The sequence below is a fragment of the Arachis ipaensis genome, chromosome B8 (assembly GCF_059453495.1).
Source record: "Arachis ipaensis isolate K30076 ecotype BB chromosome B8, ASM5945349v1, whole genome shotgun sequence".
In the NCBI taxonomy this organism is placed as follows: Eukaryota; Viridiplantae; Streptophyta; class Magnoliopsida; order Fabales; family Fabaceae; genus Arachis; species Arachis ipaensis.
This window is the reverse complement of record NC_142443.1, coordinates 2,367,020-2,394,969: the sequence shown is the minus strand read 5'-3', so window position 1 is coordinate 2,394,969 and position 27,950 is coordinate 2,367,020. Positions and strand designations below refer to the sequence as shown.

General features: G+C 35.4%; 2 protein-coding genes and 1 pseudogene across 2 annotated transcripts; 1 reads left to right on the top strand and 2 right to left on the bottom strand.

The window, feature by feature from the left end:
- Positions 1 to 5,338: 5,338 nt before the first annotated feature.
- LOC107612916 (putative hydroxyacylglutathione hydrolase 2, chloroplastic) lies at positions 5,339 to 8,777 on the bottom strand. The gene is made up of 8 exons (XM_016314701.3): positions 8,521 to 8,777; positions 7,845 to 8,027; positions 7,508 to 7,711; positions 7,204 to 7,327; positions 7,009 to 7,109; positions 6,377 to 6,451; positions 5,893 to 5,991; positions 5,339 to 5,807 (listed from the first exon to the last, which is right to left on the bottom strand). Exons 1-8 carry the CDS (start codon positions 8,572 to 8,574, stop codon positions 5,661 to 5,663), a joined length of 987 nt encoding a protein of 328 aa, XP_016170187.1. The 5' UTR covers positions 8,575 to 8,777; the 3' UTR covers positions 5,339 to 5,660.
- Positions 8,778 to 13,127: 4,350 nt separating this feature from the next.
- On the bottom strand, positions 13,128 to 16,900 carry LOC107612914 (GPI-anchored adhesin-like protein, putative (DUF936)). The gene is made up of 4 exons (XM_016314700.3): positions 15,688 to 16,900; positions 15,208 to 15,516; positions 15,019 to 15,110; positions 13,128 to 14,305 (listed from the first exon to the last, which is right to left on the bottom strand). Exons 1-4 carry the CDS (start codon positions 16,660 to 16,662, stop codon positions 13,444 to 13,446), a joined length of 2,238 nt encoding a protein of 745 aa, XP_016170186.1. The 5' UTR covers positions 16,663 to 16,900; the 3' UTR covers positions 13,128 to 13,443.
- Positions 16,901 to 23,121: 6,221 nt separating this feature from the next.
- LOC148546992 (uncharacterized) lies at positions 23,122 to 23,607 on the top strand (annotated as a pseudogene).
- Positions 23,608 to 27,950: the final 4,343 nt, after the last annotated feature.

Genomic DNA, 27,950 nt, shown 5'->3' with positions numbered 1-27,950 from the left:
GTTTAAAACTTTAAAAAACAAAATTAAGATACGATTTTTACCTACAAAAATTTTAAACGCTAACAAATTTACAAAAAAAAATAAAAATAAAATTATACTTATTAAAGATGATTTTGTACAATAAAATATTCAAATATTGATTATTCAAAAATTTTAAATTATCTTTTTTCTAACTCTAATTATCTTGATTTTTTTTCCCTTTCAATTTTCACTATTTGACTCCCCAAACATCAACACTTCCTCCTCTAAATCTCAATCCTCCACTAATGTTAGTAAAAATTAAATTATTTTACACTATATTAGAACTTTCATAAAATTAAAACTACAAAAATTATAAGACAAATTTTATCTGCTAGTTAAAATTGAAAGCTATAAGATTAAGTTAGTTTTGATGAAACAAATAATAAAAAAAATGAAGCATTTATATAATAAGTTTCATTCAGCATCTCCGTACTAAAAAAATCATGAATTTAAAGTTTCAAGTTGATGACTATACATGAAAAATTTGAAACAAATTTAAATAAAAAATTTGACTAGTTAAGTTTCTACTAGTTTCATAAAATTTAGTTATTATAAGAATTATTATTTTATTATAAAGATTTGTTTATATAAAGACTTCATATATATTGTTAATAATCTTCTTATATGAATACAAACATATACAAAAATAATTTTATCGTTTGAAAGCCATCTTTTATGAGTACCAATTTTAATTTCGTTTTTTCACAAATAAATTTATTAACATTTATAACTTTTATTAGTAAAAATGATAATTTACTCCAAAAAAAAATAGGCATTAGAAGAGCAGGCAGAGAGGATCATATATGATTCAATTGTTCAATTAGTAATGTTAATGTGGGACTTTGGATTATGATTTTAGAAAATATTATTACTATCATCTGAAACTCAAAATTCTATATAGGTGCAGGCATCCATTACTTACACGTAGATACATTATTAAACGACCCGATTAGGATGCATGTGATTATATCATGTTGATTCTGTAAATCTGTCAAATAAGTATGTTGGTACTTTGCAACTAACATCACGTAGATACATTATTAAACGACACGATTAGGATGCATGTGATTTTGTAACCTGTCAATAAGTATGTTGCTACTTTGCAACTAACATCGTAATGTGTCTACATTCTTTTTGTTTCCCTTCGCACACGTAAAAGGAAAAGTATAGATAATTAACATTTTTAAACAATGTATAAACAATGTGAATTAATAAAATTAAAAGAGTAAATTTAATTAGTAGCATTAAATTAAGATGTAGTATATTTTTATTTGATTAGTGGTTGTTCATGTTGTTTAAGATAGTCATTATTTACCTAACACTCCCCCGCGTAAAATCGTGTTCATTTTCTCCCATGGGAAATTATTGTGGATTGTGGGAGATAATAAAACATATCCCAAAAAGTTGAAGCCTTAGTTCCTCAGTTCCTCACTCCAGTTGTTGCAATCAAAAGAACTTTTCAATGTTGATTGGGTAGTCACTTAATTATTTAATACATATTGTCAATAATTCTAGAAGAAAAATAATTTAATTTTCATGTACAATGCAAAGGAGTTTTCGTACATTATTACATCAGCAAAATTAAATAATTTTTAAATTTATTACTTAAAAAATCATTTAAAAACATGAATTTTATTAGAACAGACCTTTCAGTGCCATCTAAGAAAAATCTAAAAAATTTGTGTTTAGTTTATATTTTTATTTTCAGTATTTTTTATTTTTTAAATTTTGTAAAAAAAAAAATATAATATAAAAATAGAAAATAAAATTTTATTATTTTTACTTTTTTTTACAAAATTTAAAAAATAAAAAATATTAAAAATAAAAACACAAATACTACTAAACTCTTTGATTCTACCACCCACCCACACTTGCTTAAACATACAGAGATCAAGCAATTTTTTCAACGGCAATGCATGGATTCTTATTTTTTATATATATATATATATATATATATATATATATATTTTTAATTCGACCATACACAACTTTGACCTGCATTAAAGAAATAGAAATAAATATGTACGCACAAAAAGTCAAATAATAACCATAATTAGGAAACTCTATTTAATAGCAAGCTATATAGTCAATGCAAATAATGTTGTATCCTTCAAAATATTTGAAAAATAATAAAAAATTAATCTAAAATAATTCAGAACTACTTTATTTTAATTTTTTTAATTACTGTTAAAATATTTAATAATATAATAAATATTACATAGATAAAATTATAAATATTAAATTACATAACAAAATTTTAAATGATTATTTTTACTTTAGATTATTATCTTCTTAAAGTTGTATACATGCATATCTTATAAAAACAAAATATATTACATAAACATACATACTTTTCTAGTTAAATAAGTCTATCAGAAAAATAATATAGAAATGGCTAATGATTGTAATTTATAAAATTAATTTTACTATAATATATCAGTATTAATATAGAGATTTTAAATTCCTGACTTTATACGTGACTTTGAATTAGCTATTATAAAATTTTTTGCATATATTTTTGATTAAATTACTTATTGTTTTAAAAGTTTTATAGTTAAAGTAATCATATCTTTATATTGGCAACGGTATCATAATTGAGTATTTATGTAAGAAAATTATTTACACTTATTATGCATTACGAGTAACAAGTATATACGAACTTAACAAATTAATCCGTTTTTCAAACATTATATTTGATAATAATTATGTTAAATATATACCAATATTAGTTATTAATATATAATACATATTAAAAATAAATTGAATTATCAATTTTTTATATTCTCTTTCAATACTAAGACCCAGGTCCAAATAAGCTAAAAAGGCCCAATCTAAAGATTGGCCTTTACTGTCCACCGACTTCCTTATAAGAGGTCGACTCGAATATAGATTCCACTCCAAAGAAGTCGGGGTCGAAGGATAGAACACTTATTTAAATAAGTAACTGCTCCTAAAATCTCTCAACCCACTTCCAAAAGCCATATCTCAACTTCCATAAGATAAAAGGACGGTTATCCTCCTTAAAAGGTGGAACTATTCCAACAATAGTTATTGGTTCACCACTATAAATATTCTGACAGTGCTCAGGTATCTCTAAGTTACAATACTCTCTAAAAACTGCTTACCCTTGTTGACTTAGGCATCGAAGTGTTGGGAATAATGCAACATTCCCCCTTGAGAAAACACCTTTGACAGAGAAATAAAATAGACACAATCACAACACAAGAATTTAACGTGGAAACTCTAATTACCGGAGAAAAACCACGGCCGTTGTCAAATGACAACCAGAGAATATCACTATGTGAAAATTGTTACAACACATAGACTTCTTTCTCTCACCGGCACCCCAGTACACCCACACTCTCTCAAAGCAAATATCTAATTACACCTCACAACACTCTCTAAACAAAGAGTACATAGGAAAAGAAAAATCAGATACAAGCTTAAAGTGTTTCTGACTGGTGCAAAAATAAATGGAGAACTTAGCCTCATATTTATAGCCTAGGCCACCCACTCCATTTGCTATCCTGAGCAATGTGGGACTAATTCAACCAAATCCTAACAATCTCCACCTTGATTGAAATAGTCACACATCTTCAGCTTCCATTGTCAACACCGACAATTCTTTGCTGCCATTGTCTATACCGACAATCATAGTTCAGAGAACTATCATACTCCACCATGAAAGTATACTCACTTGGAATTAGACCACTCCAAGCATTTCACCTTGGTACAGATCGAAACCTTGCTGAAAATTCATGGTGCAACTTCCAAATTGGCTTTTCCTGGAAGTTCTTCAGCCATCGACCTAACTCCGCCACACACCTTGCATCTCAACGCCAACCAATGCCCGTGTGCAATTGTGGACCCGATTGCCACAACTCATCCTTATCCATGGCAGTGCGGTAATACCATGAGGATACTTCTTGTCTTCTAGAGAACATCATCTTCTCTCATAAAGAGAGCAACCAGAGATCTTCTCCTTCAACGCCTTGTGCAAACCTGATTGTATCAACACATCCTTGACTTGTATTTGCCACAAGCCAAAATTGATTCTTCCATCAAATTTCTCTATTTCAAGCTTCACAGCACTTGAATATCCTGACATTGTTGCAACTGTATACTGGAATAGTATAACTCAACCGTGCACTAGGAAGGGTCCCCAGGAAAGAGAGGTGGGTCACAATGGACACACTTAAATACCAAGTCTTTCCTTAGCCAGAACCTTTCCAAACTGCACTCTCACAGTATCACACTGCCTTCCAGCAACAACAACAGCAACCAAAGATCAACCTCAAGCCACAGGACAAAATTCTTTTCTGATGTGGAAGGTCAGACTAGGCTGCAACCACAGAGCATACTAAGAATAAATCCCACCGAACCGAAGCTCTTGATACCACTTGTTGGGAATAATGCAACATTCCCCCTTGAGAAAACACCTTTGACAGAGAAATAAAATAGACACAATCACAACACAAGAATTTAACGTGGAAACTCCAATTACCGGAGAAAAACCACGGCCGTTGTCAAATGACAACCAGAGAATATCACTATGTGAAAATTGTTACAACACATAGACTTCTTTCTCTCACCGGCACCCCAGTACACCCACACTCTCTCAAAGCAAATATCTAATTACACCTCACAACACTCTCTAAACAAAGAGTACATAGGAAAAGAAAAATCAGATACAAGCTTAAAGTGTTTCTGACTGGTGCAAAAATAAATGGAGAACTTAGCCTCATATTTATAGCCTAGGCCACCCACTCCATTTGCTATCCTGAGCAATGTGGGACTAATTCAACCAAATCCTAACACGAAGTGTCCTTGCAGGTACCACCCTCCATTCCTTCATACACACAAGTCAAACGGGCAGCTCCCAGACGCAAACCAAGTCAAAGACCACCTCCTTATGACGTTTGGGCTAACCTTACAAGTTCAACCCACTAATCTCTAGTTACCCATCATAACATCAATCATATTAAATGTACACTAAAATTAACTAATAATATAAAATATATGTTGAAATAAAAAATATATATCAAAAATAAATTAAACAACACATGTATTTATACATAGCTAATTTTAATGAACAAATAATATTTTTGTTAAACTATATATATATACATAAATACATAATAATTTATTTTGATAATTGATTTTGTTATGCATATAATTTTTTTATTCAATAATATGGAGTGATAACTTTATAACGAAACTTAAACACCACATATATTTATACATAGCTAATTTTAATATAAAAATAATATTTTTGTTAAATTATATATATAGTTATATATAAATACATAATAACTAATTTTGATGCTGATATTGATGGTTGATTTTTTATTCGATAATATGGAGTGATAACTTTACAAGGAAACTTTTTCAAGCACCAAACCAACAATGCTAGCATGAGGGAGTGTAAATGCTACTATTCCATCTTCCTTAGTTCCATGTACCCTCATGCCAACACTACTTAATCTAATTCCTTACAATGACACTCAATTTAAACTCAAAAATCATGTTGAGAATATAGCATCAAGCTTAGATTATTATGACCCAAGTGGATTCATTAAACCCATCACCCTATACAGAATTAAGTATCTTCAGGGTTTTGAAATTAAAATAAAAATTTCCTAAAAATTATCCTTTGCTTGCCGAATGACGCCCAGGGTTTCTGCATCGTCGGCCGTATCTGCAATCTTTAATACTCGCCGGATTTCTGCGCTGGACGTTCGAAGGAATGGATTTGTGGCCTTTTCCGTCTTCAGTGTTGTTGGAATCTGGGGAAAATGGTACTTGCTAGTTTGGTTAAGACAATACTAAAGGGATTCCATGAGTTTGATAACATCAATTTATGAATCTCACCGTCGGCATGCCCTTGCTTCGAAGGGAAGCTACATGCGCAGCATACGATTGAAGCTCCTTGTTTCCAGGCTCAATGGACAGTGCAAACTTTGAATTACTCTGCCAAATTACAAAGGCCGAAGGTCAAGGCCGCAGCATATGCGCTAAGAAAACAAAGGCAAAGAATATGAATAGTACAACAAGTAACTAAGCCTTGGTCGATTATACGAAACACACAATGCCATTGCGCTCTCTCATAAATCATATTTTTGTTTAAATAATTTATATTTAAATCTCTTCCAATAACTTCCTATAAGGTTTTCTTAGATTTCTTGTTACCTCTAGCTTAACTCAATTGGAGTCTCTGCAAGCCTTCTTTGAACATGTTTATACCACCTAAGACAAAATTCTATGACCTAAATCTTAATCCTATCTAGTCTAATCGCTAGTGTGTCCAGTCCTAGCCGTAAAGAATATACGATACGAAGAGGAAAAAATGACCAACCAATGTATACTCATGTCCACAGTAGATGCTTGTTTCGTCTGGCAAGGACATTATCTTTGTAAGAGACGATTGCATCTGTAACAAACATGGATAAAACTCTCAATAGCTGATAACAACACATGCATTACAAGTTTTCTAAAGTAACTAGCAGTGTAAAATTGGCTAGGATGCCTTTTAAGTAAATCTGCTAATAACATATATTAAAAAAATAAAAGAAAAGCGACAACAAGAAGAAAATTCAATTCAATTGTATTCTATACTAAGATAACAGACTTAGGGGGGATTTCTGTATAATGTTCACTATCTAAGCCTTAAGATTAAAGCATGTGTAAGGGTTAATTTTAAACAACTCCGTCATCAAATAAATGTGAGGTATATTATGAAAGCATCTACTTTTACAAAGTTGTGATTTGTCCCAAGGGATACTAGTTACTCTAGAATAAGAAATTGTCCCCAGTTACTTGCAATTTATGCAGGGATTTAAAATCTACAAGGACTGCAGACAAAGGGATATACCATGATCTGCAAACTATTATGCCACATCACAAGGCACAAGATGCATCAACTCATCACTTATGATAAAAATCTCAAACCTTAGAACAAACTGGAAATATAAATGGCACTCAATCAACCTGTTCAGGAGTTCCTTCAAAAAGCTTGCCACACGATAAGCTGAACAGAGTGTCTCCGGTAAATATCGCCTTAGATCCAGGAAAGTAAAAGCTTATATGGCCTGCTTACAATATAAGTAAAAAGATATCATGAAAAAAATGATGCTATAAAAGTAATGAGAGGACTCCATAATGCAAATGGGTGATCAATGCGACCTCGAGTGTGACCAGGTGTGTCCATAACATGCACCTCGTGGCCAGCAAACATCCACTTATCGCCATCATTCAAATAGATATCAATGCCAGGAATCCTTTCCTTGTCAATTCCTGAACCAATCACCTACGACGAAATAAAGGAAGCATTGACATTTGTAAAAAGTAGCAGTATCACTTTAAATTTGCTCTTCACATGAGAAATTGTACTTCAAACACATACTACATTATTATAATTATACCATAATGTTCGCCGAAAATACATATAGCATAGAATAAACTAGATAAGTGAGATAGATAAGGATACCTTTGCTCCATATCTTGCTTTCAACTCTTCATTTCCACCAGTGTGATCATAATGATGGTGAGTGTTGAGTATGTATGTCAAATTTATATTTTTCCTGCTCAATGCATCAATGATAGGCACAGCTTCAGAAGGATCGACGACACCAACAGTACCCGTGTTCACATCATGCAAGAGATAAGCATAATTGTCTCTCAAGCATGGTACCTAAAAATTAAGAGCAATAATCAGTAACACATAAAAAATTCAAGTTTTCTAGCACAGTTTCTTTTTATCAGAAACCAAAACCATAACCAGCTAGAGTGACATTATGATGAGGAAGACCTGCTCCCCTCCTCACCAATTCAATCTGCAAGGAGGAAGACATGCTGGCAACACTGCAAAATCGTCCTACTCGGATTGAACGACTAGCTACCCGAAGCGTTTTCAATGGTGTAGAAAACAACCTCATGAATCCATACAGAATCCCTTTTCTAAAGCAAAGTTGTCTTGCATTTGGCCACATACAAAACCCACTTCTCACCTGAATAAAAACACAGAATAACCCAACATATATTATCATAAAACCAAACATTCACCTCTTAAAGCTCAATCTATGTGAAAGTAAACGATTCCTGCTGACACAACACACTCATATACTCATATGCTATAACAACAAACAAACAAATACAAATACCAAATAAACAAATGAACACACAAATTATTCATATTACTTCCAAGTAAAAGAATAGAATCAATGATCTCTCTCTTTAAACATTAAAAAACTAATCTTTCCATGATTTCAGATGATGGGGTGAAACAATTTCTGGCACGGAGAGTACGGTCAGAAAACAGAACAACTTCATATGCGAACAAGAAGCATAGGCGAGGCAAAAAATTAAAATTTTTTTGCTCCCCAAGAACAAAAGGAGAAAATTTGAAGGATAGAAGCAATATTATGCTGCTACCACTTTCAATTTGACAAGCTAATTACAGCATAGGCATATCACAGAGAGATGAGAGAGAGAGATAAGAACCCTAGAGGGAGGGAAGGTGGCCATGGCAGATGAAGCCCTTGAGAGCATCTGCATCTATGTTTACTACTGTTCTTGTTTGGTTGAAAACCAAGTTGCTGTTTTCTTCCTTTTTCACACCACACTGGCTTCCACCTCTTCATGCATTCATTCGTTTATTCATTTTCAATTTCCCCTGTTTTTTATATATAACCTTTTTTGTGAGGTGTGAAATTGGCTACAAAATTACAACACCCACTTGAATTTTAGATTTTAATCCTGTTTATGCATCACACAAAGGCATGAAAGAGTATTGTTAATGTATTCCACGTGGACATACTCTCAAATCTTCCTTTGTCACCATCATGGCATGGCATGGCATGGCATGGCCCCTAGAATCATCCCTTTTTATATTCTCTACCAAGTTCTCCCCCTTTTTTCCCTCTTTATTTGTTTTACAAAATATAAATTATATTCACTTTCAATTTTACGCTTTTTATTTTTATTATGGAGAAGGGATTGGGGTAGGACGGGGATATGGAGAGCGTGTGAGCTTTACCAGCTTGTGGGATCAGTTAAGGACAAATCGGACGGTTCGAAATTTCCTTAAATCGAACCTTACGAGTTGTTTAAATTTGTTTAAAAAAATCTTATAATAATCAATTCGGATCTTCCGAATTACTTTTTCTATTATTAAAAAAAAAAACAACACGGACGGTCCGATTTATACCGTTCAAAATTCAAAATTTTCCTCCTTACAAATCGGACCGTCCGATTTGCCACTTATATTTTACTTCACAAATAATTTACATGGTCCCAATTGTTAACATCAAAATTCACAAAAAACTGTCTCACATTGTGGTCTAGCACCCCATATCCCATTACGAAACACTACACACTCATATGTTCTATAACCAAAAAAATCAACCTCAATTTTAATTTAGTTTTAAAAAGGATAAATATCATTTTTGGTTATTGATCATTTGCTTGAAAAACAAAACGTCTTTTTTACAATTAAATTTTTTTTTAATAAATTTCTAACTATTTAAATAATTGATTTAACCCATAAGAGACTTTTATATACCTAATGTGTTAAGACCACTTAGAAAAATAACTTAAAAAAAGTATTATATAGTTGTAGGTATATAATATAGAATAAAAGAACAAAAAGAGATTAGGGGATAATACTTATCACTTTATATATAATAATTGAATGGATATGTGATAAGTCTATGCTGCTGCTTCTTCTTCTTCTTATTATTATTATTATTATTATTATTATTCTCAAAATTTCAATTTAAAGTTTTAAATCAAAGAGAAGTGTTAAGGGACTAGTAAATTTTGTGAGTTATAGTTATTAATTAGTCATTAATAGTATATTTAATAGTGTGAGATTTCATTTAATGATAGAGAATCACTCATTTTCTTTTTATTGGCTAAATACTGGCCAAATTTTAATAAATTTGTTGACTCGCTAAATTTTCGCTAAACCAAATAACTGTATTAATAAGCTTAATTAAGTTGGGTGTGTGTGAAAAACTGAAAATGACATTAGATGGGTGGTCAATGGCCACCAACTGCTTTATGTGCCGAAAGGAAGTCAAAGAAGAAGAGCATTTAATCCCCATACCTAAGTTAGATAGCCATCAAATGGGAATTGACATAAGATTCATAGATCAACTTGAATTTATCTTGCTTCCATTGTCTTCTATTCTTCTAAGTTCTCACATGCATAGGACAAGAAATAGACAACGTCAAAACCATACTAATTATATTATATATAACTTATTGAGAAAAAATAAATAGGTCTTTCATCTTTTGATTTGTAGATATTTAAGTTATTGAGAATTTAAAAATACATTTAAGTTTGACTTTTTTAAAATTTGAACATATCGATCTCTCATATTTACTTGGGTATGTTAGACTCAACAAAAAAATTAAACATAACTTTCGTTGTCCTGACCTGATTGATATAGATGTACACGTGAAAGAATTTTTACAATTCAACTAGCTATTCTTTAAAAATGGTACAATATTCAGCCTTTTATTAGAATAATTTAAAAAAATTAAAATAAACACATCTAAAAATTATGAATAGATTTAGTATCTTTTTAAAATTAAATACACATTTAAAATACAAACTAAATAAAACTGAAATTTAAAATTTAAATTTTAAATTTCGGTTTCAGATTTAATATATTTAATTATTAATATATTATAATTTAAATACATATCTAAAAATCAAATTATTCAAAATTCAAAATTTTTATTTTAAAATTTTAAAATAAATCTTAAACCATCTAATTATTCTCAAACAAGAAGAGAAGTAAAGTTTGGCCCACATCGAAAATTCAGATACGCACATCGAAAACCCAGAGAAGTTATCATCTGCCGCCGTTCATCCGCACCACCTTCCTGCTCATCCTCGATGCTGCCTTCCTCCTTTTTGGCGCTCATTCACAACGCCGCATTCCCCTTCGTCGCCGTCTTCCTCCTCCTCGTCGCTCGTCTGCATCAACGTCGTCGTTCATCTACGCCGAAAACTTACCTAAGGTTTGGATGAGTCTCTGACACCATTACTTTTTTTATTATTCTGTATAAATTTTTTAATTTTTTTATTTTGAAATAAAAAATCGAATAAAATGGCCTGAAGAGATTTTCATATATACTGCAATGTTAAATTATTTTTGCATGTGCAATTTCTAAATTTTGAAAGTGTTTCAAAAATATTTTCTGTATAACTTCATAATTTTAGATGTGTTACAATTATTTTTTAATGTTTAAATTTAAATTTTAGATTTATGATTTTGGATGTGTTTTAAAAATATTTTCTGTATAACTTCATAATTTTAGATGTGTTACAATTGTTTTTTAATGTTTAAATTTAAATTTTAAATTTATGATTTTGGATGTGTTTCAAAAATATTTTTTATATAACTTAATAATTTTAGATGTTTTACAATTGAAAAAGAAACTACAATTGAAAATATTTTAGTTTGTGTATATAATTATATTCGACCATTTATCACTAGAAAGTCGTAAAACAGATCTTGCATTTTATCAAATGTACAATAAGTAAGGGATTAATTTTTTTCTAAATGCACTAACTTTGAATTCTTTTTTTTCTGCAGATAGTAAGATACAAATTGAAATATTGTAGCAGAATAGAAGAAAGAAGAAAATCGTGTTAAAGAATGTAAAAGATGGAAATAATAATTAACTATGAAGTGGGTAGGAAGTTAAAAAAATTTTAGTTTTTAAAATTTAAATTAATTTTAATTATAAATATGTATCCTAAAAAATAGGAATATGTTTTAATTAAAAAATAATTAAATAATATTAAAGGCTGACTAAAGGCTTAATTTTATTGTACAAGTAGCATTTTCCTTTTTAAAATGAGACAATTAGACTCACGAATCGATGTGTTCAAATTTTACTTAAATATATTTTTAAATTCTCAGAAACTTAAATGTTTACGGATCAAAAAATTAGGAATTGATTTATTCTTTTCTTTAACTTATTTAACAAATCTGATACAGTACAAACCTTTTTTTTTTCAAAAAATAAATTACTACTTATGTAAAAATTATTTTGAGAAAAAGACAACTAAAAATATAAAAACGTCTCGATTTTTTTAAATACGAGGTATTTAAATTTCTCCAAAATATATAAAGATAAATTTAGATGTCTCGTATTTTAGAAAATAAGAGACATTTTTGTATTTTTAATTAGTCGATAACTTATTTATCTTCAAGATAAAAATTAAGAGACATATGTGTCGTTTACTCTATTTTGAGAAAAAGACCATGATAGTTTGAGATGTAGATATGAATTATGTCATGTAGCTTATAACAAAATAATTAATGAATAAAGATTACAAAAAAAAAAATTGAAAAAAGAAAAAAAAAAGTAAAAAACTATTGCGTTCATATTCCAAACTAGTTTACTACTCATTTGACATTGTTGTCAATCTTTTTGTACCTTTTAGGCTTAGGATAAGGTCAAAGCCACATATGAAAAGATGGCAGAAAAGGCCAAAACATGCATGCATTGCAAATGGAAAATATTACTGCTGGTTAAGAAAAACTGAATTCTGAACACGTGGGGTGGGGGAAGTTTCGTTACAGTTTTGAGCTGTGATATAATCTATCCAATAATTCAAAAGCAATCATGCGAATCAAGCCACTCTTATTTATGGACTATGTCTCTTATCCACTATATATAGGCCAGCATATTGCAATTGCAGCTTGGGTCCTACACTCCACAGACATGAAAGATGCCAATGAAGATAGCATTCTGCAATTTACACAGCCCTTTGTATATAGTACACTGTACATACACTTATTTTTCAAAGATCCCACCAATTTTATGTGATGGATCAAAACATGATCATTCTGTTGCAGATGTCACACACAACTTGACATAATCATAGTTCTCCTCTTATTCCTCAACTCTGCTATGTTTGCACTTGTTGCAAAATGCTTGTTATCATGATTTGGCATAATTTCAATTTGGATAAACTACAAAGTTTTCAGAACATTAGTCTATTAGACTACTTGCATTGACTTCATGAGCATGGTTGTGTACTTGTGTGTGTCACAAAAGATTCCAAGCCTTGATAACTAACCATATTATAGTGAATCTAAGGGGTGAGTTTGATATAGAGGTGAAAATGGAGCCAAAAAGAATTCAGGAATTAGTTTTACAAGAACACATTGAAGGCAAGTGATTAGGAAAGATTATCTCTCTGCCTATATCCTCCAATGTTTCACTTCGTATAATTATATTCAGAGGAAAAAATGAAAGAAAAAAAAATCACAAATCACATTTGCTACCTTCCCTAACAAATAATTAGCAGTCAATCTATACCTCAAACCCCATATAGGATTTATGTACAAACAAAGAGTGGAGTCTATTGCACCCTTAAATACCAAACTATGTACTCATTCACCTTTTGGCTTTAGCCTCTGTTGTTTGCAACGGAGGCGATGATTGTGATCCACCACTGAGTGCAGCCGCGGCAGATTCAACGTGTGTAAGAAGATATTCGTATATTTTCTTCCTCAGTCGATCGATTGTGTCTGGTGATATCGCTTCTTCCTCATCTTTGCTCGACCCTATCTCATCTAACCAATCATTTACACTCTTTAGTTGAGTGAGCATACCTGCTATTTGGCCATTATCTGACAGGATAGCATCCCCATCAGAGTCCAAGAACCTCTCAACAAATCCCAAAAACCAGTCTCGGGACTGTTGTAGCAGCATTTCAGTCAAATTGACCACCTCACCAAGGCCATTTCCTCTAAACCAATCTGGGAGCGGTTGGACTGGTTGCTTCTGCCCTGTTGCTAACCCATCACCTGGTCTGCGAGTAGTTCCTTGTGAGGTATGCTTCGAGTTAGCTGTTAGACGATGCTTTACAGGGGCTTTAGATGAAGCATCTTCGCTCGAATTTTGTAGGATTAGCATGTGTTGACTTCCTAAAACAGTTTTTTGATTTTGAGAATTACTTGAAGCTGGAAGCTTGGATGATTGAGGGTCTTTCACAAAAACAGCGAAAGATGATAGGTTGGTGGCGAGGGCTGCCTGGACCCATGAAGCAGCATGTTTCTGTCTCTCTGATTTCACTTTTAGTGCTTCTTCTGCTGTGATCCTTTCATAATCAGGAGACGAACAGTCTAGAACAGGTTTAGATAAGGATTCAGCAATTGTTCGGGTGCTATTCAGGCTAGCATGAAGAACTAAAAACTGCTCTACTGCTGGTTGTGGGTTGTGTTCCTTAGAAGAATTAGTTAGCTCCACATACATACTGCCAAAAACAAACATCGGGAAAAAGTGTCAGCGACAACATAGCAGGTTGCATTGCATTATGAGATTCCAACATAATTGCCAATCGAAATGGTTTAATTTTATTTATGGCCGAACCAGAAATCATGCTGTACATTTAGAGAAATATAGACCAAACCAAACCACAATTCAACTATATTCTATAAAAATTATGCTTCCAATTTTCAAACCAAACCACAATTCACATTCTAATTAATAGTTTAACATGAATTACAATCATTCGCATAGTTCTTCACTTTTAGTCTAGATATATCCAACAACTATGGTAGAGATTGTTCACTTTATTTACTTGTGATTTCAAAATGTCACATTGTTCACTTTGCCTCAATATACAATTTCAATTATCCAACTGTTTCATATTCAATCTTATCAGCATTGTCCAAAGCTTGTATGAATTAGTACAGAACTGACAGAAAACAGATTTCTCCGAAAACTATCTTTACTTTTCTGGAATGACACTGATTTACATTTTACCGAAGTCAGCAAAAAGCATTATTTAGCTTATATTCTAGAGGTGCTTTCCTTCACAAAAGAACAATATATAAGTAGAGTATCTTGGACTCAAATACAAATACAAATTGCAATTTCAGGTGTGTGAAGTTTGCAATCTTGACCATGTCACTAAATACCTGATCTAAATCATTTCAGCAGCTCAGAACAATTCAACATTCATACCTTAGGCAGTGCAGCAAACTATCTGCAGCAGCAGCCTCTTGCATAGCCTCAGTTGCTGCCATCTGCGCTGCATCTCTGTGCTTCATTACTTCCTGCCATAAATTTTAACAAAGAATAAGCTCCTTTCATTTTTCAACAGAATTGTCAACTAGTCAAATGCAAAAGGCTATGAGTTTCAAGTCAATATACCCTTCCAAGCTTTGAAATAGATGATGGGAGCGACGACCACTGAACACTTGCATCCGTCACTCTTCTACTATTTACAGGAACTCTAACCAGGTTTCCTGGCAATCCACTGCTAGAAATATCGGCTGCCTTCTTTCCGTTGGAAGTTCTTAGCCTACTTGATTTCTCTTGCTCCTCAACAGTTCCATTAGCACTGGCCTTCTTCACAGACACTTGACTCTTATGTTCTTCCTTAGATGGCTTCGCCGGAGCTTGGATCCTGCTCTCCACTTTAGACGGCAACTTGTCACTCGAAGTACTTCTCCTAGGAGTCTGCCACACCACAAAATGAAAGGATAACATCAAAATTGCTGGATTAACCCAAAACTAGAGACAATGTAAATTACTATCCATAAGCAAACTATCAAATCAAAAAAAGCATAGAGCATATGATTCAATTCATTCAAACATTTCAGAAAGTGCAGATTCTAGATTGTGACTCACACTAACTGAACTTCGAGCATCCGACTTGGGATCAAACTTTGCAGGCCGGGGTTTAGGTGAAGACTCTTTCGTCTTAACCTCCATAGTCCCTTCCCAGCTCTTGCGCAGCGCCTTCGCCCCCAATCCAATCCCTTGCACCAAATTCCTTATTGGATTCACCACCAAAGACTCCTTCTTTACAGCAGGGGAAGCCTTCTTCCCTGCCTCCACCACTCCCACCTTCTTGGCCTTCGCCTGCTGGTGCTGCTTCACTCCATTGGCAAACTTCTCAAAGGAGCTTGGCAATGAATAGCAGCTGCTAGGCGAGGAAGGAATCGACCTCGAATTCAAAGACCTCAATCTAGACAAAGATTCCCTCTTCACATCAACCTTTAATGGTGGTGGCTTAGTTGTTTGAGACAAAGACCTATTACTCCTATCAAAACCACCAACATTTGATCTCTCTTTCTCCTTACTCTTCTTCTCCTTCTCCTTATCCTTATTATCCTTCACAGGAATTTTCCTCGGAGACTTGGATCTCTCAAAGTCAATGGTAGAAACAGAAGAAACACTGTTCTTGTCTTTGTCTTTGTCCTTGTTCTTGTCATTGCTATCAAGAAAACCGAGTTGGTGAGTGGCAACAATGTCTTGAGGGGTTCCAACACAAGGGTGTCTACCAGGGACAGGTCTCACGCCACGAAGAATGGGAACCGGTGAAGCATTCTCCAACCGATCAACGAACACGAACTGCCCTAACTGAATCTTGTCGCTCAGGATGAGATCGTCGTGTTCATCAGGTAGCGACACGTAGGTAGCATGCGACGAATCGGAGACTTTAAGGTAGAACCCCTGGTTGGGGAAGAGTTCTCCGCCGGCCAGCGCCGGCACGATGCTGACCACCTGAAGCAGTGAGGAGCGGTGCTCGCCGGCGACTTTGACATCTGTGTTCATATGCTGAAGGAGCTTGAGAAGGACGCCGGGAACCAGATTCGCCATTGTTGTGTGAAGCAGCTTCAATATGCATCAGTTATTCCTCTCAAATGGGTCGCTTCAAATGGCGGAAAGCAAGCTTTTTTCGTTCTGCAAGCACAGATTTTGGTGGCAGAAGCACAAGACTCTCTCTCGTTTGTACCAGAATTTCAGATATAATATTTTTTCCTTTCAATAATTTATGGATTAAATATTTCGAATTTATTTTCAGATTTCAAAAATCCAGTTTAGGTAGAATATATACAAAATAGAATACAATCTCGTTACCTAATATAAGCAATTAATTAACAATTGGCCAATAAGTTTGAAAGAATTTAATTTTTATCAGTATAAAAAAAAATTTACAGGAATAATCAATAGTCTATAGAGGTGGCAACGAGGCGGTAAGGGCGGGTTTTTACTCTATTCGACTCCACCCCGTCGTACAAGAACTCGCATAGAATCCTAATCCGATTTTGCGGGTATCCGTCCCGCCTCTATCCGCCCCTATAATTATTAAAATTCAATAAATAAAAATAAAATTTTAAAATTTATATAACTATCATCATATACATAATATAAATTAAAGTAAAAATTTAAATATGATACAATATTATTAATCATTTACTAATTATTTTACATATATTATACATATTATATATATAGCGGGGCGAGTATTACCTAAACCCGACCCCGTCCCGTCCCTCTCAAGAATCCATCCCGCTAAAAACCCGCCTCGGTGCGGGGCGAGTAATTACCCGTCCCAAACGAGTAGGAGCGGAGTAGATACCTGCAGGTTCGGGTGGTATTACCATCCCTAATAGTCTATTAATATATCTAACTAATTTTTTAATTCATGGTTAAAAATATATCACCCTTTTTGGAACACATTTTTTTTATTTCAAAGTAAAAAATATATTTCATGCTCGCAATAATGATAATGATACAATATCACCAAATAAGACAAGAATCAGGTAAATTATTACTTTCAAGGTATATCAATAAGAACAAAAGAAGAAGGAGGGTTTCCTTCACCAAGAAAATGTTCATATGGTCTTTTTTTTTTTTTTTAGTGAGTGGTGGGTACAGCTAAGCTAAGGACTTGAGAAGGAAGGATAACCCACCAATCATGACCCAAAACACAAGGACTAGACTTTTAATAATCAATTAATCTTAGAACTTCTGGCATCAAATGCAAATTCTATAAACAATCCCATATGGTTTTGTATTCCAATAACAATAGTCATAAATAAGTAAAATTTAACCTAACAAAAGAAAGCTTGAAAGTGGGTAATACTAGGTAACTTACCAATTATTTTTTTAATAATATAAATAACTACCAATAAAATTAAAATACACTACTCTTATAAATTATTTACCTAAATTTTAATATTAGAATAATCATCCACACACCTAATAAAATGAACATTCGATATATCTATTGTTCACATTGTACACTAATATTGTTGATTACATATACTTTTCCCTTGCAGAAAGCCCAAAATTATGCTACTATATTATTTAGATAAAGTATTCCTTTTACTTAAACATTGTCAAAATTATTTTTTTCTCAAAAAGAAAATAAGCAGTGTAAAATTAAATTTAATTTTGATGCATTATCAGTAAAAAATCGTTTTATATATGTATCTAATTACATAATATCATATTAGCAAAAATAATTATTTTTTACATTGTAAATGGTTATTAAAGAAAACGAACTGTGTTAAAATTTTATACAATCAATATATCAAAATTAAACTCACATTAAATTTAGGATTGGTGAAAGTGAAATGACTTTTAAAAAGTTAGGATAATGTCAATATTATAAACCCTTGAATGGTACTCTTTTTTCCATGGAATTGGGGGAGAGTTTTGATAGAAAGGGATGGATGAATGAAGGAGTGAAGAAGCTGTAATAATGTGCATTGCATGATTGAGAAGCAAAGAGCTGTCAGTGTCTGACAAATGCATATAAACACACATGCAATTCCTTCAGGGATTCATCTCATTCACACAACATAATATGAGGGACCTGACCCACTCCTCTTATTGCCATGGTTTTATTTGCTTTCACAAACAAACACATAAAATGTGTGGGGGCAGTTGAAAAGCCAAAACCTGAAGAGAAGTTTTAAAGCCGAATACAAAGAGGGACAAAAGGAGAACCTGAGTGATGGGGGATCAAATATGATTCTATTTTTATCACATTCGGCTAAATTGTTTATAGTCATTGATAAAGAAGTTTGGTTCCATATTTATAATGTTGTATAACGATTATGGTTTAACTTTCTCTCTGTGACATAGCCAATTTGCAAATGGGTGCATGTGCAAGGTAACGTTGGTGTTCGGATCAAGGTAATGCTGTGTCGCCTATCTGGAAAAAATATTAGAGGGACTTAGATGAAGAATTGGAACTGAATATTGAGTATAGTGATTAAACATTAGAACTAAAATTTTAGTACTGCGATATAAAATTTTAGTTTTTTTAGGTACCGTTTATTTTGAGGTATTGGAATAGAGATTGGAAGAGTGAGACTTAGTATGATATTTGTTGGTTTAGAATTTGGTATTAAAATTTCAATATTTTAATGCTTCAAAAAAATAGAGACACAAGAGACTGAATTTTATTGAACTTTAATAATATTTTATATCAAAAATATCTCATTTCAATTAATTAATTCTAATTTTATTCTTTGTGCAAATTAAGTTAGAACTTCATTCTTATTTCAGTATCTGTCTTATACTTTACAATAAACACAATAAATTTATTTCAGTTTCTGTCTCACAGTCTCTATCTCTCAGTCTCAGTCTCTGTCTCTCGCTTTTAAACGCTACTTTAATATCTCTAAAAAATGGAGACACAAACTCAAATTTCTAAAGATGGAAATTAAAACTTTAATAATATTTTTTTTAAATATTCTTATTTAATTTTTTTAAATTTAAAATTTGCCTATTAATCTCTATATTTATTTACTTTTTTTTTTTACCAAAGATAGGAGACTAGAACCCACAACCTTTTAATTGAGTATAGGAAGACTATGCTATTTGAACTATAACTCATTGGCAATCTCTATATTTATTTTAAACCAATCATAATATTAAAATATAATTTAATTCAATATATTTTATATCAAATATAATACAAACATTTAATTTAATTTCTATCTTTTTAGCCTTTGTCTTTTCCTTTCTATTTCTTTCCCTTTCAAATACAACCTTATATTATAAGGTGGAACAAATTAAATACGACCTTTATTCTTTATTCCATGGCTATAAAACTATACTAAAATTATGAAATATAGTAAATATTAAATAATAATATGGAATATTTTCTCTGCCATGGTTTGGTCATAGGTCATTTGATTTGGTGGCTGGGAAAATTAGGAATGCCGTAACCGAGTTGGGTTACCGTATAGGGATGTAGTATTGACGAAATTCAAAAAGTATTTCAATTTTGTTCTCAAATCTATGAATTGCACCTAATATTCCTCACCTAATTGTTTTAACTTTTAACCGAGTAACGAAATTTATACTGAATAAATTTGGGGAGGTGACGATAAGGATAAATTATTGTTACCGTCGAAATAACTTTTTTTTTTTTTACCAAAGATAGGAGACTCGAACCCACAACCTCTTAATTGAGTATGGGGAGACTATGCCATTTGAGCTATTACTCATTGGCACCGTCGAAATAACTTTTAACCTAAAACTAAAGAAATTGCATGAGTTTGATTATGTATAGGTTTAAAAGTCTTGACGTGTAAGTTAATAACTGAATATTTATAAAAATAATAAAAACCTACGGTGGTTCGCTTGTTAATTCTGTATTATATCAATTAAAAATATTACGTGTCTAAAAAGATCAACTAATCATTTTATATTTATATATAAATATATAAATTAAATTATATTCTATATAAATGATTAATTTATTGAATAATTTTTTACGTATATACTTATTGTTACGATGGGTAACCGAAGATTAGTGGGTTGGACTCGTTGGGTTGGTCCAATCGTCTGAGGAGGAAAGCTTTCGAACGGGTCCGCGCCTTTAGGGCCTCCGTCCGACTTGTGAGTGTGAGTGAATGGGGGTGGTACCTGCAAAGACACTCCGATGCCTAAGTCAGCAAGGGTGTAAGCAGGTCTTGGGACTTAGAGATACCTGAGGGGTGTCAGTGTATTTATAGTGGTGAACCAATAACCACCGTTGAAGTAGCTCCACCTTTTAAGGTAGATAACCGTCCCTTTATCTTAGGGAAGTTGAGATATGGCTCCTGGAAGTGGGTTGAGAGATTTTAGGGGCAGTTACTCATTTGAATGAGTGTTTATCTGCTAGCTAATCTTCGTCCCTGACTTCTTTAGAGCAAGTCGTGGCAAGAACCGACTTCTTCAGGGGAAGGTTGGTGTAGGGTGAGGCTCAATCCTTTGCGTTGGGCCTTTCATTTGTACCTGAGCCTTAGCGTTGGGCCAGGGTATGAACAGTGCCCCTACTCGAACCCAATTTCTTTTAAGAGTTGGGGTCGAATATTTTAATTCGGAACCGTAGCCGACCTGATAAGGAACCGACGTGATTTTTTAGAACTGACGTGTTTTAAGAATTCTCAACAATCGCGTCTATTCAAAACGTCGCGTCCGTTAGGAATTTGCGTATTCATACGCGGGGATCAATTACATTGGGAACGATGCCTCTCTTTAAATGACGATCTTTGTTTTTACCATTATGCCCCTAACGTTTTTATAAATACTTTTACTCTCTTTCCTTGCTTCGTTTCTGAAAACTTTCGCACTTCCTCTCCTCTGTTCGAAAGAAGCTCTTGTTCGAAGGAATTCCTCTTTCTCTGCCCCTATCATTTTTCAAGTAAAGGTTAGTTTTTCTCTACTTTCTTTTTACGAATTGCTTTTGTTTGCATGTTTTTATTTTGGAGAGGAGGGTTAGCTCGTAGGCTCCTAGTGACTCTGTTTTGTTTGATTCCAGGCCCCTTAGAGACCCTGTTTTTTATTCTTTTTCTTTTTCCTTTGTAGGTTTCGCTATCCCTTTCTAGGAAAAAATGTCTTCTGTAGAAATCCTTACTCAATGGGTGGATGTCACGGTTCTGGGGGAAGAACCTTTTGTAGATACTGACTTCATCACCAACCTTCGCACTCATCATAGAATTTGTGCTTCTGATGAGGACGAGCCGAAGTATGAGTTGGTTGCCCCGGGTCTGGAAGACCGGGTTTGCTTCGGGAGGGCTTCTGATGAGGACCCCCCCCTTTCTTTTTTATGTATGAAAGTTTTTTCACTCGACTGGGGGTGCTTCTGCCCTTTTCTGCTCTTGAGGTTTCTGTTTTGCATCACTGCCGAGTTGCTCCTACCCAGCTTCACCCCAATTCTTTGGATTTTTTAAAGTTTATCAGCTTATCAGTCAGGCCTTAGAGTTTCTAACTTCTCTGAGGATTTTCTTTTATCTATTTCACATGACTAAGCCATTTAGTGGGCAAAATAATAAACAACAGTGGGTGTCTTTCCGAGCTATTCAAGGTCGGAGAGTCTTCACTCTTTTTGATGAGTCCTTCTATGACTTCAAAAATTTCTTTTTCAAAGTTCAAGCTGTAGAGGGTCACCACCCCTTTTTCCTGGATGAGAATTCTTCTCCTCGCTTTCCCCTGTACTGGATAGAGGCCTCTCCTTGTAAAAAATATAGTTTGGATGATTTAGATGAGGTGGAGGCGGCCATTGTGGGGTTCCTCCGAGAAGTTTGGGGGAGAGCCCCCTACCTGGATACAAAAAAGTTTCTCCAGGGGTCTCCGACCTTTGTCCAAGCTCAACTAGGTAGCTTTTTGTTTGTTTATCATATTTTCCGACCTGATGGTCGCCCGACTTGTTTTCTCCGACTTGTTTTACTGACTTTAGCTTCCTAATTGCTTTTACAGAGATGACGAAGAAGAATTCCAGGGAGTCTTACCAGAGAGTTCAGGAGGCCAAGGCGAGGTCCCACGCCAGGGCAGCTGGTCCTTCTCTTCCTTCCCCCCTCCCCCTTCTCACAACTTGGGGACCCCACCCAACCTATTGTCATCTCTTCCTCAGCTTCTTCTCTGCCGTCCCCTCCTCCCCGATCTTCCCCTGAGCCAGAAAAAAGGAAGAAGCGCAAGACTTTAGAGTCTATCTCTTCTTTTGAAGGTGAGGCCAATGTGGATGCGCCTCAGTTTGTTCAGAAGCATATCTATCCTCATACTCGTATAGGTATGGATGATGCTTCTGTTCGAAACCACTTTATTATTCTGACTCAGGAGAGTATCAGGGCGGCAGGGGTGTGCACAAAGCTTCTGGATATTTTTGAGAAGACTCCCCTTAGCTCTTTGGGTTCATCCCTGAGGGTTGAGGAGCTGGAGGGGAGGATTCTCTTGTACCAAGAAGGGGAGAAGATGCTGGAGGAGGAGGTCGCCAAGTTGAAGGAGGAGAGGGATGGCCTCCGGGAGAGGGAGAAGAAGTTGCGGGCCCAGTGCTCCATGGCGGAGGGCCTAAGGTCGAAGGCGGAGGAAAGTTATACGAGTTTGTTTGAGGACCTCGTGGAAGTGAAGAAGAATTTGGCGAGATCTCGAAATGCCTATGCGGAGCTAGAGGACTCCATTGCTGACGGGGCCGAAGAAGCATGGAGGATCTTCAAAGAACAGGTCGGGGTTCTTGCTCCCGACCTAAATCTCTCTCCTTTGGATCCGGATAAGATAGTGGTCGACGGGGCTATCGTTTTTCCTCCCCGACCTGTTTCCAAATCCGAGCTGAAGACTCGGGGGCAGAGGATCATGGAGTCCCCTCCCTGACCAGAAGATGCCCCGAGTTCTTCGAAGGCTCCTGGGACTCCCGCTCCGTCTTCTATGGATATGGCTCCAACTTCTCTTCCTGGTCCTGATGGTGCTCCGGCTACTCTCCCTGACTCTGGTGGTGCTCCGACTGCTCTTCCTGGCTCTGGTGGTGATGTCCTTCCTAACTGAAAAATTTATTGTGGCTATATGGGGGCCCGGCCTGTGGATCCCCCTTTTTTAAACTATTTCTTTTTATGCTGTGGTGGTATTTTGCTGACATTTTCTTGGCCTTTTATGGCCGTAAATAAAATATTTAAAAATACCATTTTTTGGATAAGGGTTTAGGTTATCTTTCTTTGTCTTGTTGTACGTATGCTTGTCTGTTTAGGTTTTGAAAAGAACCTTTTTTATCTTTCCTTTTGAAAAAACCTTTTCCTTGGCTGGCTGTCCTTTCTTCTAAGTTTTTCTTAAGTTTTTCTCGAGGACTTGGGACAGCCAAGGTTGCGAAAACCGAACCGGTCAATAAACCGGTAGGGTGACCGGTTCAGCGGTTCAGTGGTCTGACCGTGGTCCAACCGGAGTTCAACCGGTTTAGTTAAATATAAAATAAAATTATAAAAAATTAATATATAATTTTCAATATTTAAATTTAATAAATTTTAAACAGAAATCACACAGTATAAATTATATTTAACAAAATAAATCTTCAAATTACATTTAACAAAATAAATCTTCAGCCATAAAAAATATTCTTTCAAATTTTTTAGATATTCTTATGAAGTACATTATCTCAAAAAAAAAAATTTCCTGTAGTTATTGCCTTATCGGCATCAATGTTTAGTCCATGCCAACATTGTTCCAAGCAGGTACTTCATGGCTGCAAAACCACCACAGCTCCAATCTCAGTTGACAACAAAACCACCACAGCTATATTTCAATACAAAAGCATCTCAAACACTGATCCCTTCTCTTCTTCAACTTCAACATGCAAACAATAGCATCAGCAACAAAATCATGAATAAATAACAAATAAATCAGAAACAACAAATAACAAATAAATCAAAATAACCTCAGAAAATCAAAATAAATGAAAATCATGAATCCAGCAAACAAATAAATCAGAAAATCATGAACAGAAAATAAAAAATAACACATAAATCCATTCCAGCGAACAATAAACCAGCAAGCAGAGGAGGAAGGCGAAACTGCGAACAGAGGAGGCGAGGCTTACCGACGGCGAGGAGGTAGGCGAGCAACGGTGACAACAGAGGAAGCGACATCGGTGAACACAGAGAAGGCGAGCTCGACGATGACAAGGACGCGATGGGGGATGGGAAACAGAATCAGGGAGTGTTAGAGACTGAGACTTGAGACCCGAGAGGGTTGAAGGCTTGAATCAGAGAAGAAGAAACTTGAGAACTGAGAACTGAGATCTGAGACCTGAGAGGGTTGAAGCAGAGACTAAGACATGAGACACGGCAATGGCGAGGAGCAACGAAGCGGCGCGACTCACGGCGACAAAGCGAGCTCGGACAGAGAGGGCGACAAGTAGAGAAGGGGTCGGCGATGAGTTTAAGCTCTGAAATGGGATGGTGGGTGGTGGCTATTGGAATTTGAAGAGATGAGAGGATTGTGGGTGGGACTAGGGTTTTCATGGTGGGTATGAGTGAGACTGTGAGAGAGAGAGACAGAAAGGGGGTGGGGTGGGGCATTGGGGCCTTTTTGGCCTTTCTTTCTTCTTTTTTTTTTTCCACCTTCAAAACGACGTCGTTCAATAGTTTAGTTTTCAAACAAAAAACCGCTAAAAAACCGGACGGTTCTTCCGGTTCACCGGTTAACCGCCGGTTTGACCAGTTTTTTTACCGATTTTTTGCTAAGCGGTTTATGACCTTACCCAGACCGGTTAAGTGACCGGTTCCCGATTTTTTCGGTTGAACCGACCGGTCCGGTTCGGTTTTCAGAACCATGGGGACAGCCTTTACCTTGGTAGGTTTTCTTGTCTCTTTTTGGTATTCTTGGTGCTCAATTTTTCTCTATTGAGTTTTTATGACTTAAGTTATTTTTGCGATGCATTTCTTTACTTCTCAGTTTTTCCGACTTATAAGTCGGATGTTTTCCGAGTTTTTCACGATCTACTTTTATAACCTCTTTACACCGATTTGTACCTCGTCGTTTCATCCTGACGACCATCTAGGTCGGTTCATGGGATTTTCACGCTTTGTCGAGTTTAAGTCGGTGCGTTTCGTAGAAAAACGAGAAGGAATTTATAAGAGATATTGTAAAAAGATCTTTATTTATTTGCAAAGGTACTTGGCTGCTACTAAGGGTTTTTTGACTACTTATGGCCCCTTAGCCTCTACTATGATGCCTCGTTAAAAAACCCCCCTTCATGAAAAACCATTTTCTTTTGGGAAAAAACCATGAAGTTGGGAAAAGAGTACATCAGGGAGTAGAGTTCGCTTTTAACTGTAGTACCTTTTCATATTACAAGCATGCCACGACCTAGGTAGCTCGGTGCCGTTTAAATTGGTCACCTTGTAATAACCTTTTCCTAGGACCTCACTAATCTTGTATGGTCCCTTCCAATTAGCAGCGAGCTTTCCTTCCCCATATTTGTTGACTCCAATGTCGTTTCTGATTAAGACCAAGTCGTCTGGGGTAAAACTCCGTCGAATGACTTTTTTGTTATATCTGGTAGTCATCCTTTGCTTTAATGCCGCTTCTCTTATCTGGGCTTGCTCTCGGACTTCGGGGAGCAATTCGAGTTCCTCTTTGTGCCCCCTGTATGTTTCCGACCTCATCATGAAATATCACCCTTGGACTTTGCTCGTCAATTTCTACTGGTATCATGGCTTCCACGCCATAGACAAGTCGGAAGGGTGTTTCCCCTGTAGCAGATTGTGGCGTCGTCCGGTAAGCCCATAACACTTGGGGGAGCTCCTCAGCCCAAGCTCCTTTTGCGTCTTGTAGCCTTTTCTTCAATCCTGCCAGTATGACCTTGTTAGCTGCCTCGGCTTGTCCATTTGCTTGTGGATATTCCACCAAGGTGAACTGGTGTTTTATCTTCATACTGGCTACCAGGCTTCTGAAGGTAGAGTCGGTGAACTGAGTTCCATTGTCCGTGGTGATGGAATGAGGTATCCCATACCTTGTGATAATGTTTTTGTAGAGGAACCTTCGACTTCTCTGGGCCGTGATGGTGGCTAATGGTTCTGCTTCTATCCACTTTGTGAAGTAGTCTATTCTCACAATTAAGTATTTGACTTGTCCTGGGGCTTGGGGAAAAGGTCCTAACAGATCCATCCCCCATTTTGCGAAGAGCCATGGAGAAGTTATACTGATGAGCTCCTCAGGGGGAGCCACGTGGAAATTTGCGTGCATCTGGCATGGCTGAACCTTCTTCACAAATTCTGTGGCATCCTTCTGCAAGGTCGGCCAGTAGAAAACAGCTCGGATTACTTTTTTGGCTAGCGACCTAGCTCCAAGGTGGTTTCCACAGATCCCATTATGAACCTCCTCTAGCACTTCAGTGGTCCTTGAGATCGGTACGCACTTCAGCAATGGTGTTGATATTCCTCTTTTATAGAGGATATTTTTCACCAGAGTGTAGTATTGTGCTTCTCTCTGGATTTTCTTGGCCTCTTTTTCCTCTTTGGGAAGAATGTCGAATTTTAAGTATTCAACTAGGGGGTTCATCCACCCGAGGTTTAACCCGGTGATTTCAAGGACATCTTGTTTGGTCTCTGTTTTTACTACAGAGGGTTCTTGGAGAGTTTCCTGGATCAAGCTTCTATTATTCCCCCCTGGTTTGGTACTTGCTAACTTGGAGAAGGCGTCTGCTCTGCTATTAAGATCCCGAGTTATATGTCTGATCTCGGTTTCTGCAAAGCGCCCGAGGTGCTCCAAAGTTTTTCCAAGTATCTCTTCATATTTGGGTCTTTGGCCTGATACTCTCCATTTATTTAGGAGGTCACTACTTGAGAGTCATTGAATATCATCACTTTTGTTGCACCGACCTCTTCTGCCAATTTTAAACCTGCGATCAAGGCTTCATATTCTGCCTGATTATTAGAAGCTGGGAATTCAAATTTGAGGAAAACCTCAATTTGTGTTCCCGCTTCATTAACCAGTATTATGCCTGCGCTGCTTCCTGTCTTGTTTGAGGATCCATCCACGTATAGTTCCCACGTAGTTGGCCTTTCCTCTTGATCTCCCGCATATTCCGCTATGAAGTCGGTGAGGCATTGGGCTTTAATTTCCATCCGGGTTTCGTACTTCAAGTCGAACTCGGAGAGCTTTATTGCCCACTGAACCATCCTCCCTGCAACATCCGTCTTTTGGAGGATTTGCTTCATGGGTTGGTTCGTTCGAACCCTTATTGTGTGAGCTTGGAAGTAAGGCCGTAACATTCGCGAGGCTATTACCAAGGAGTAGGTGAATTTCTCTAGTTTGTGGTACCTTAGTTCAGGGCCTTGTACAACTTTGCTGGTGATGTACACGGGATGCTGTCCGACCTCATCTTCTCGTATCAG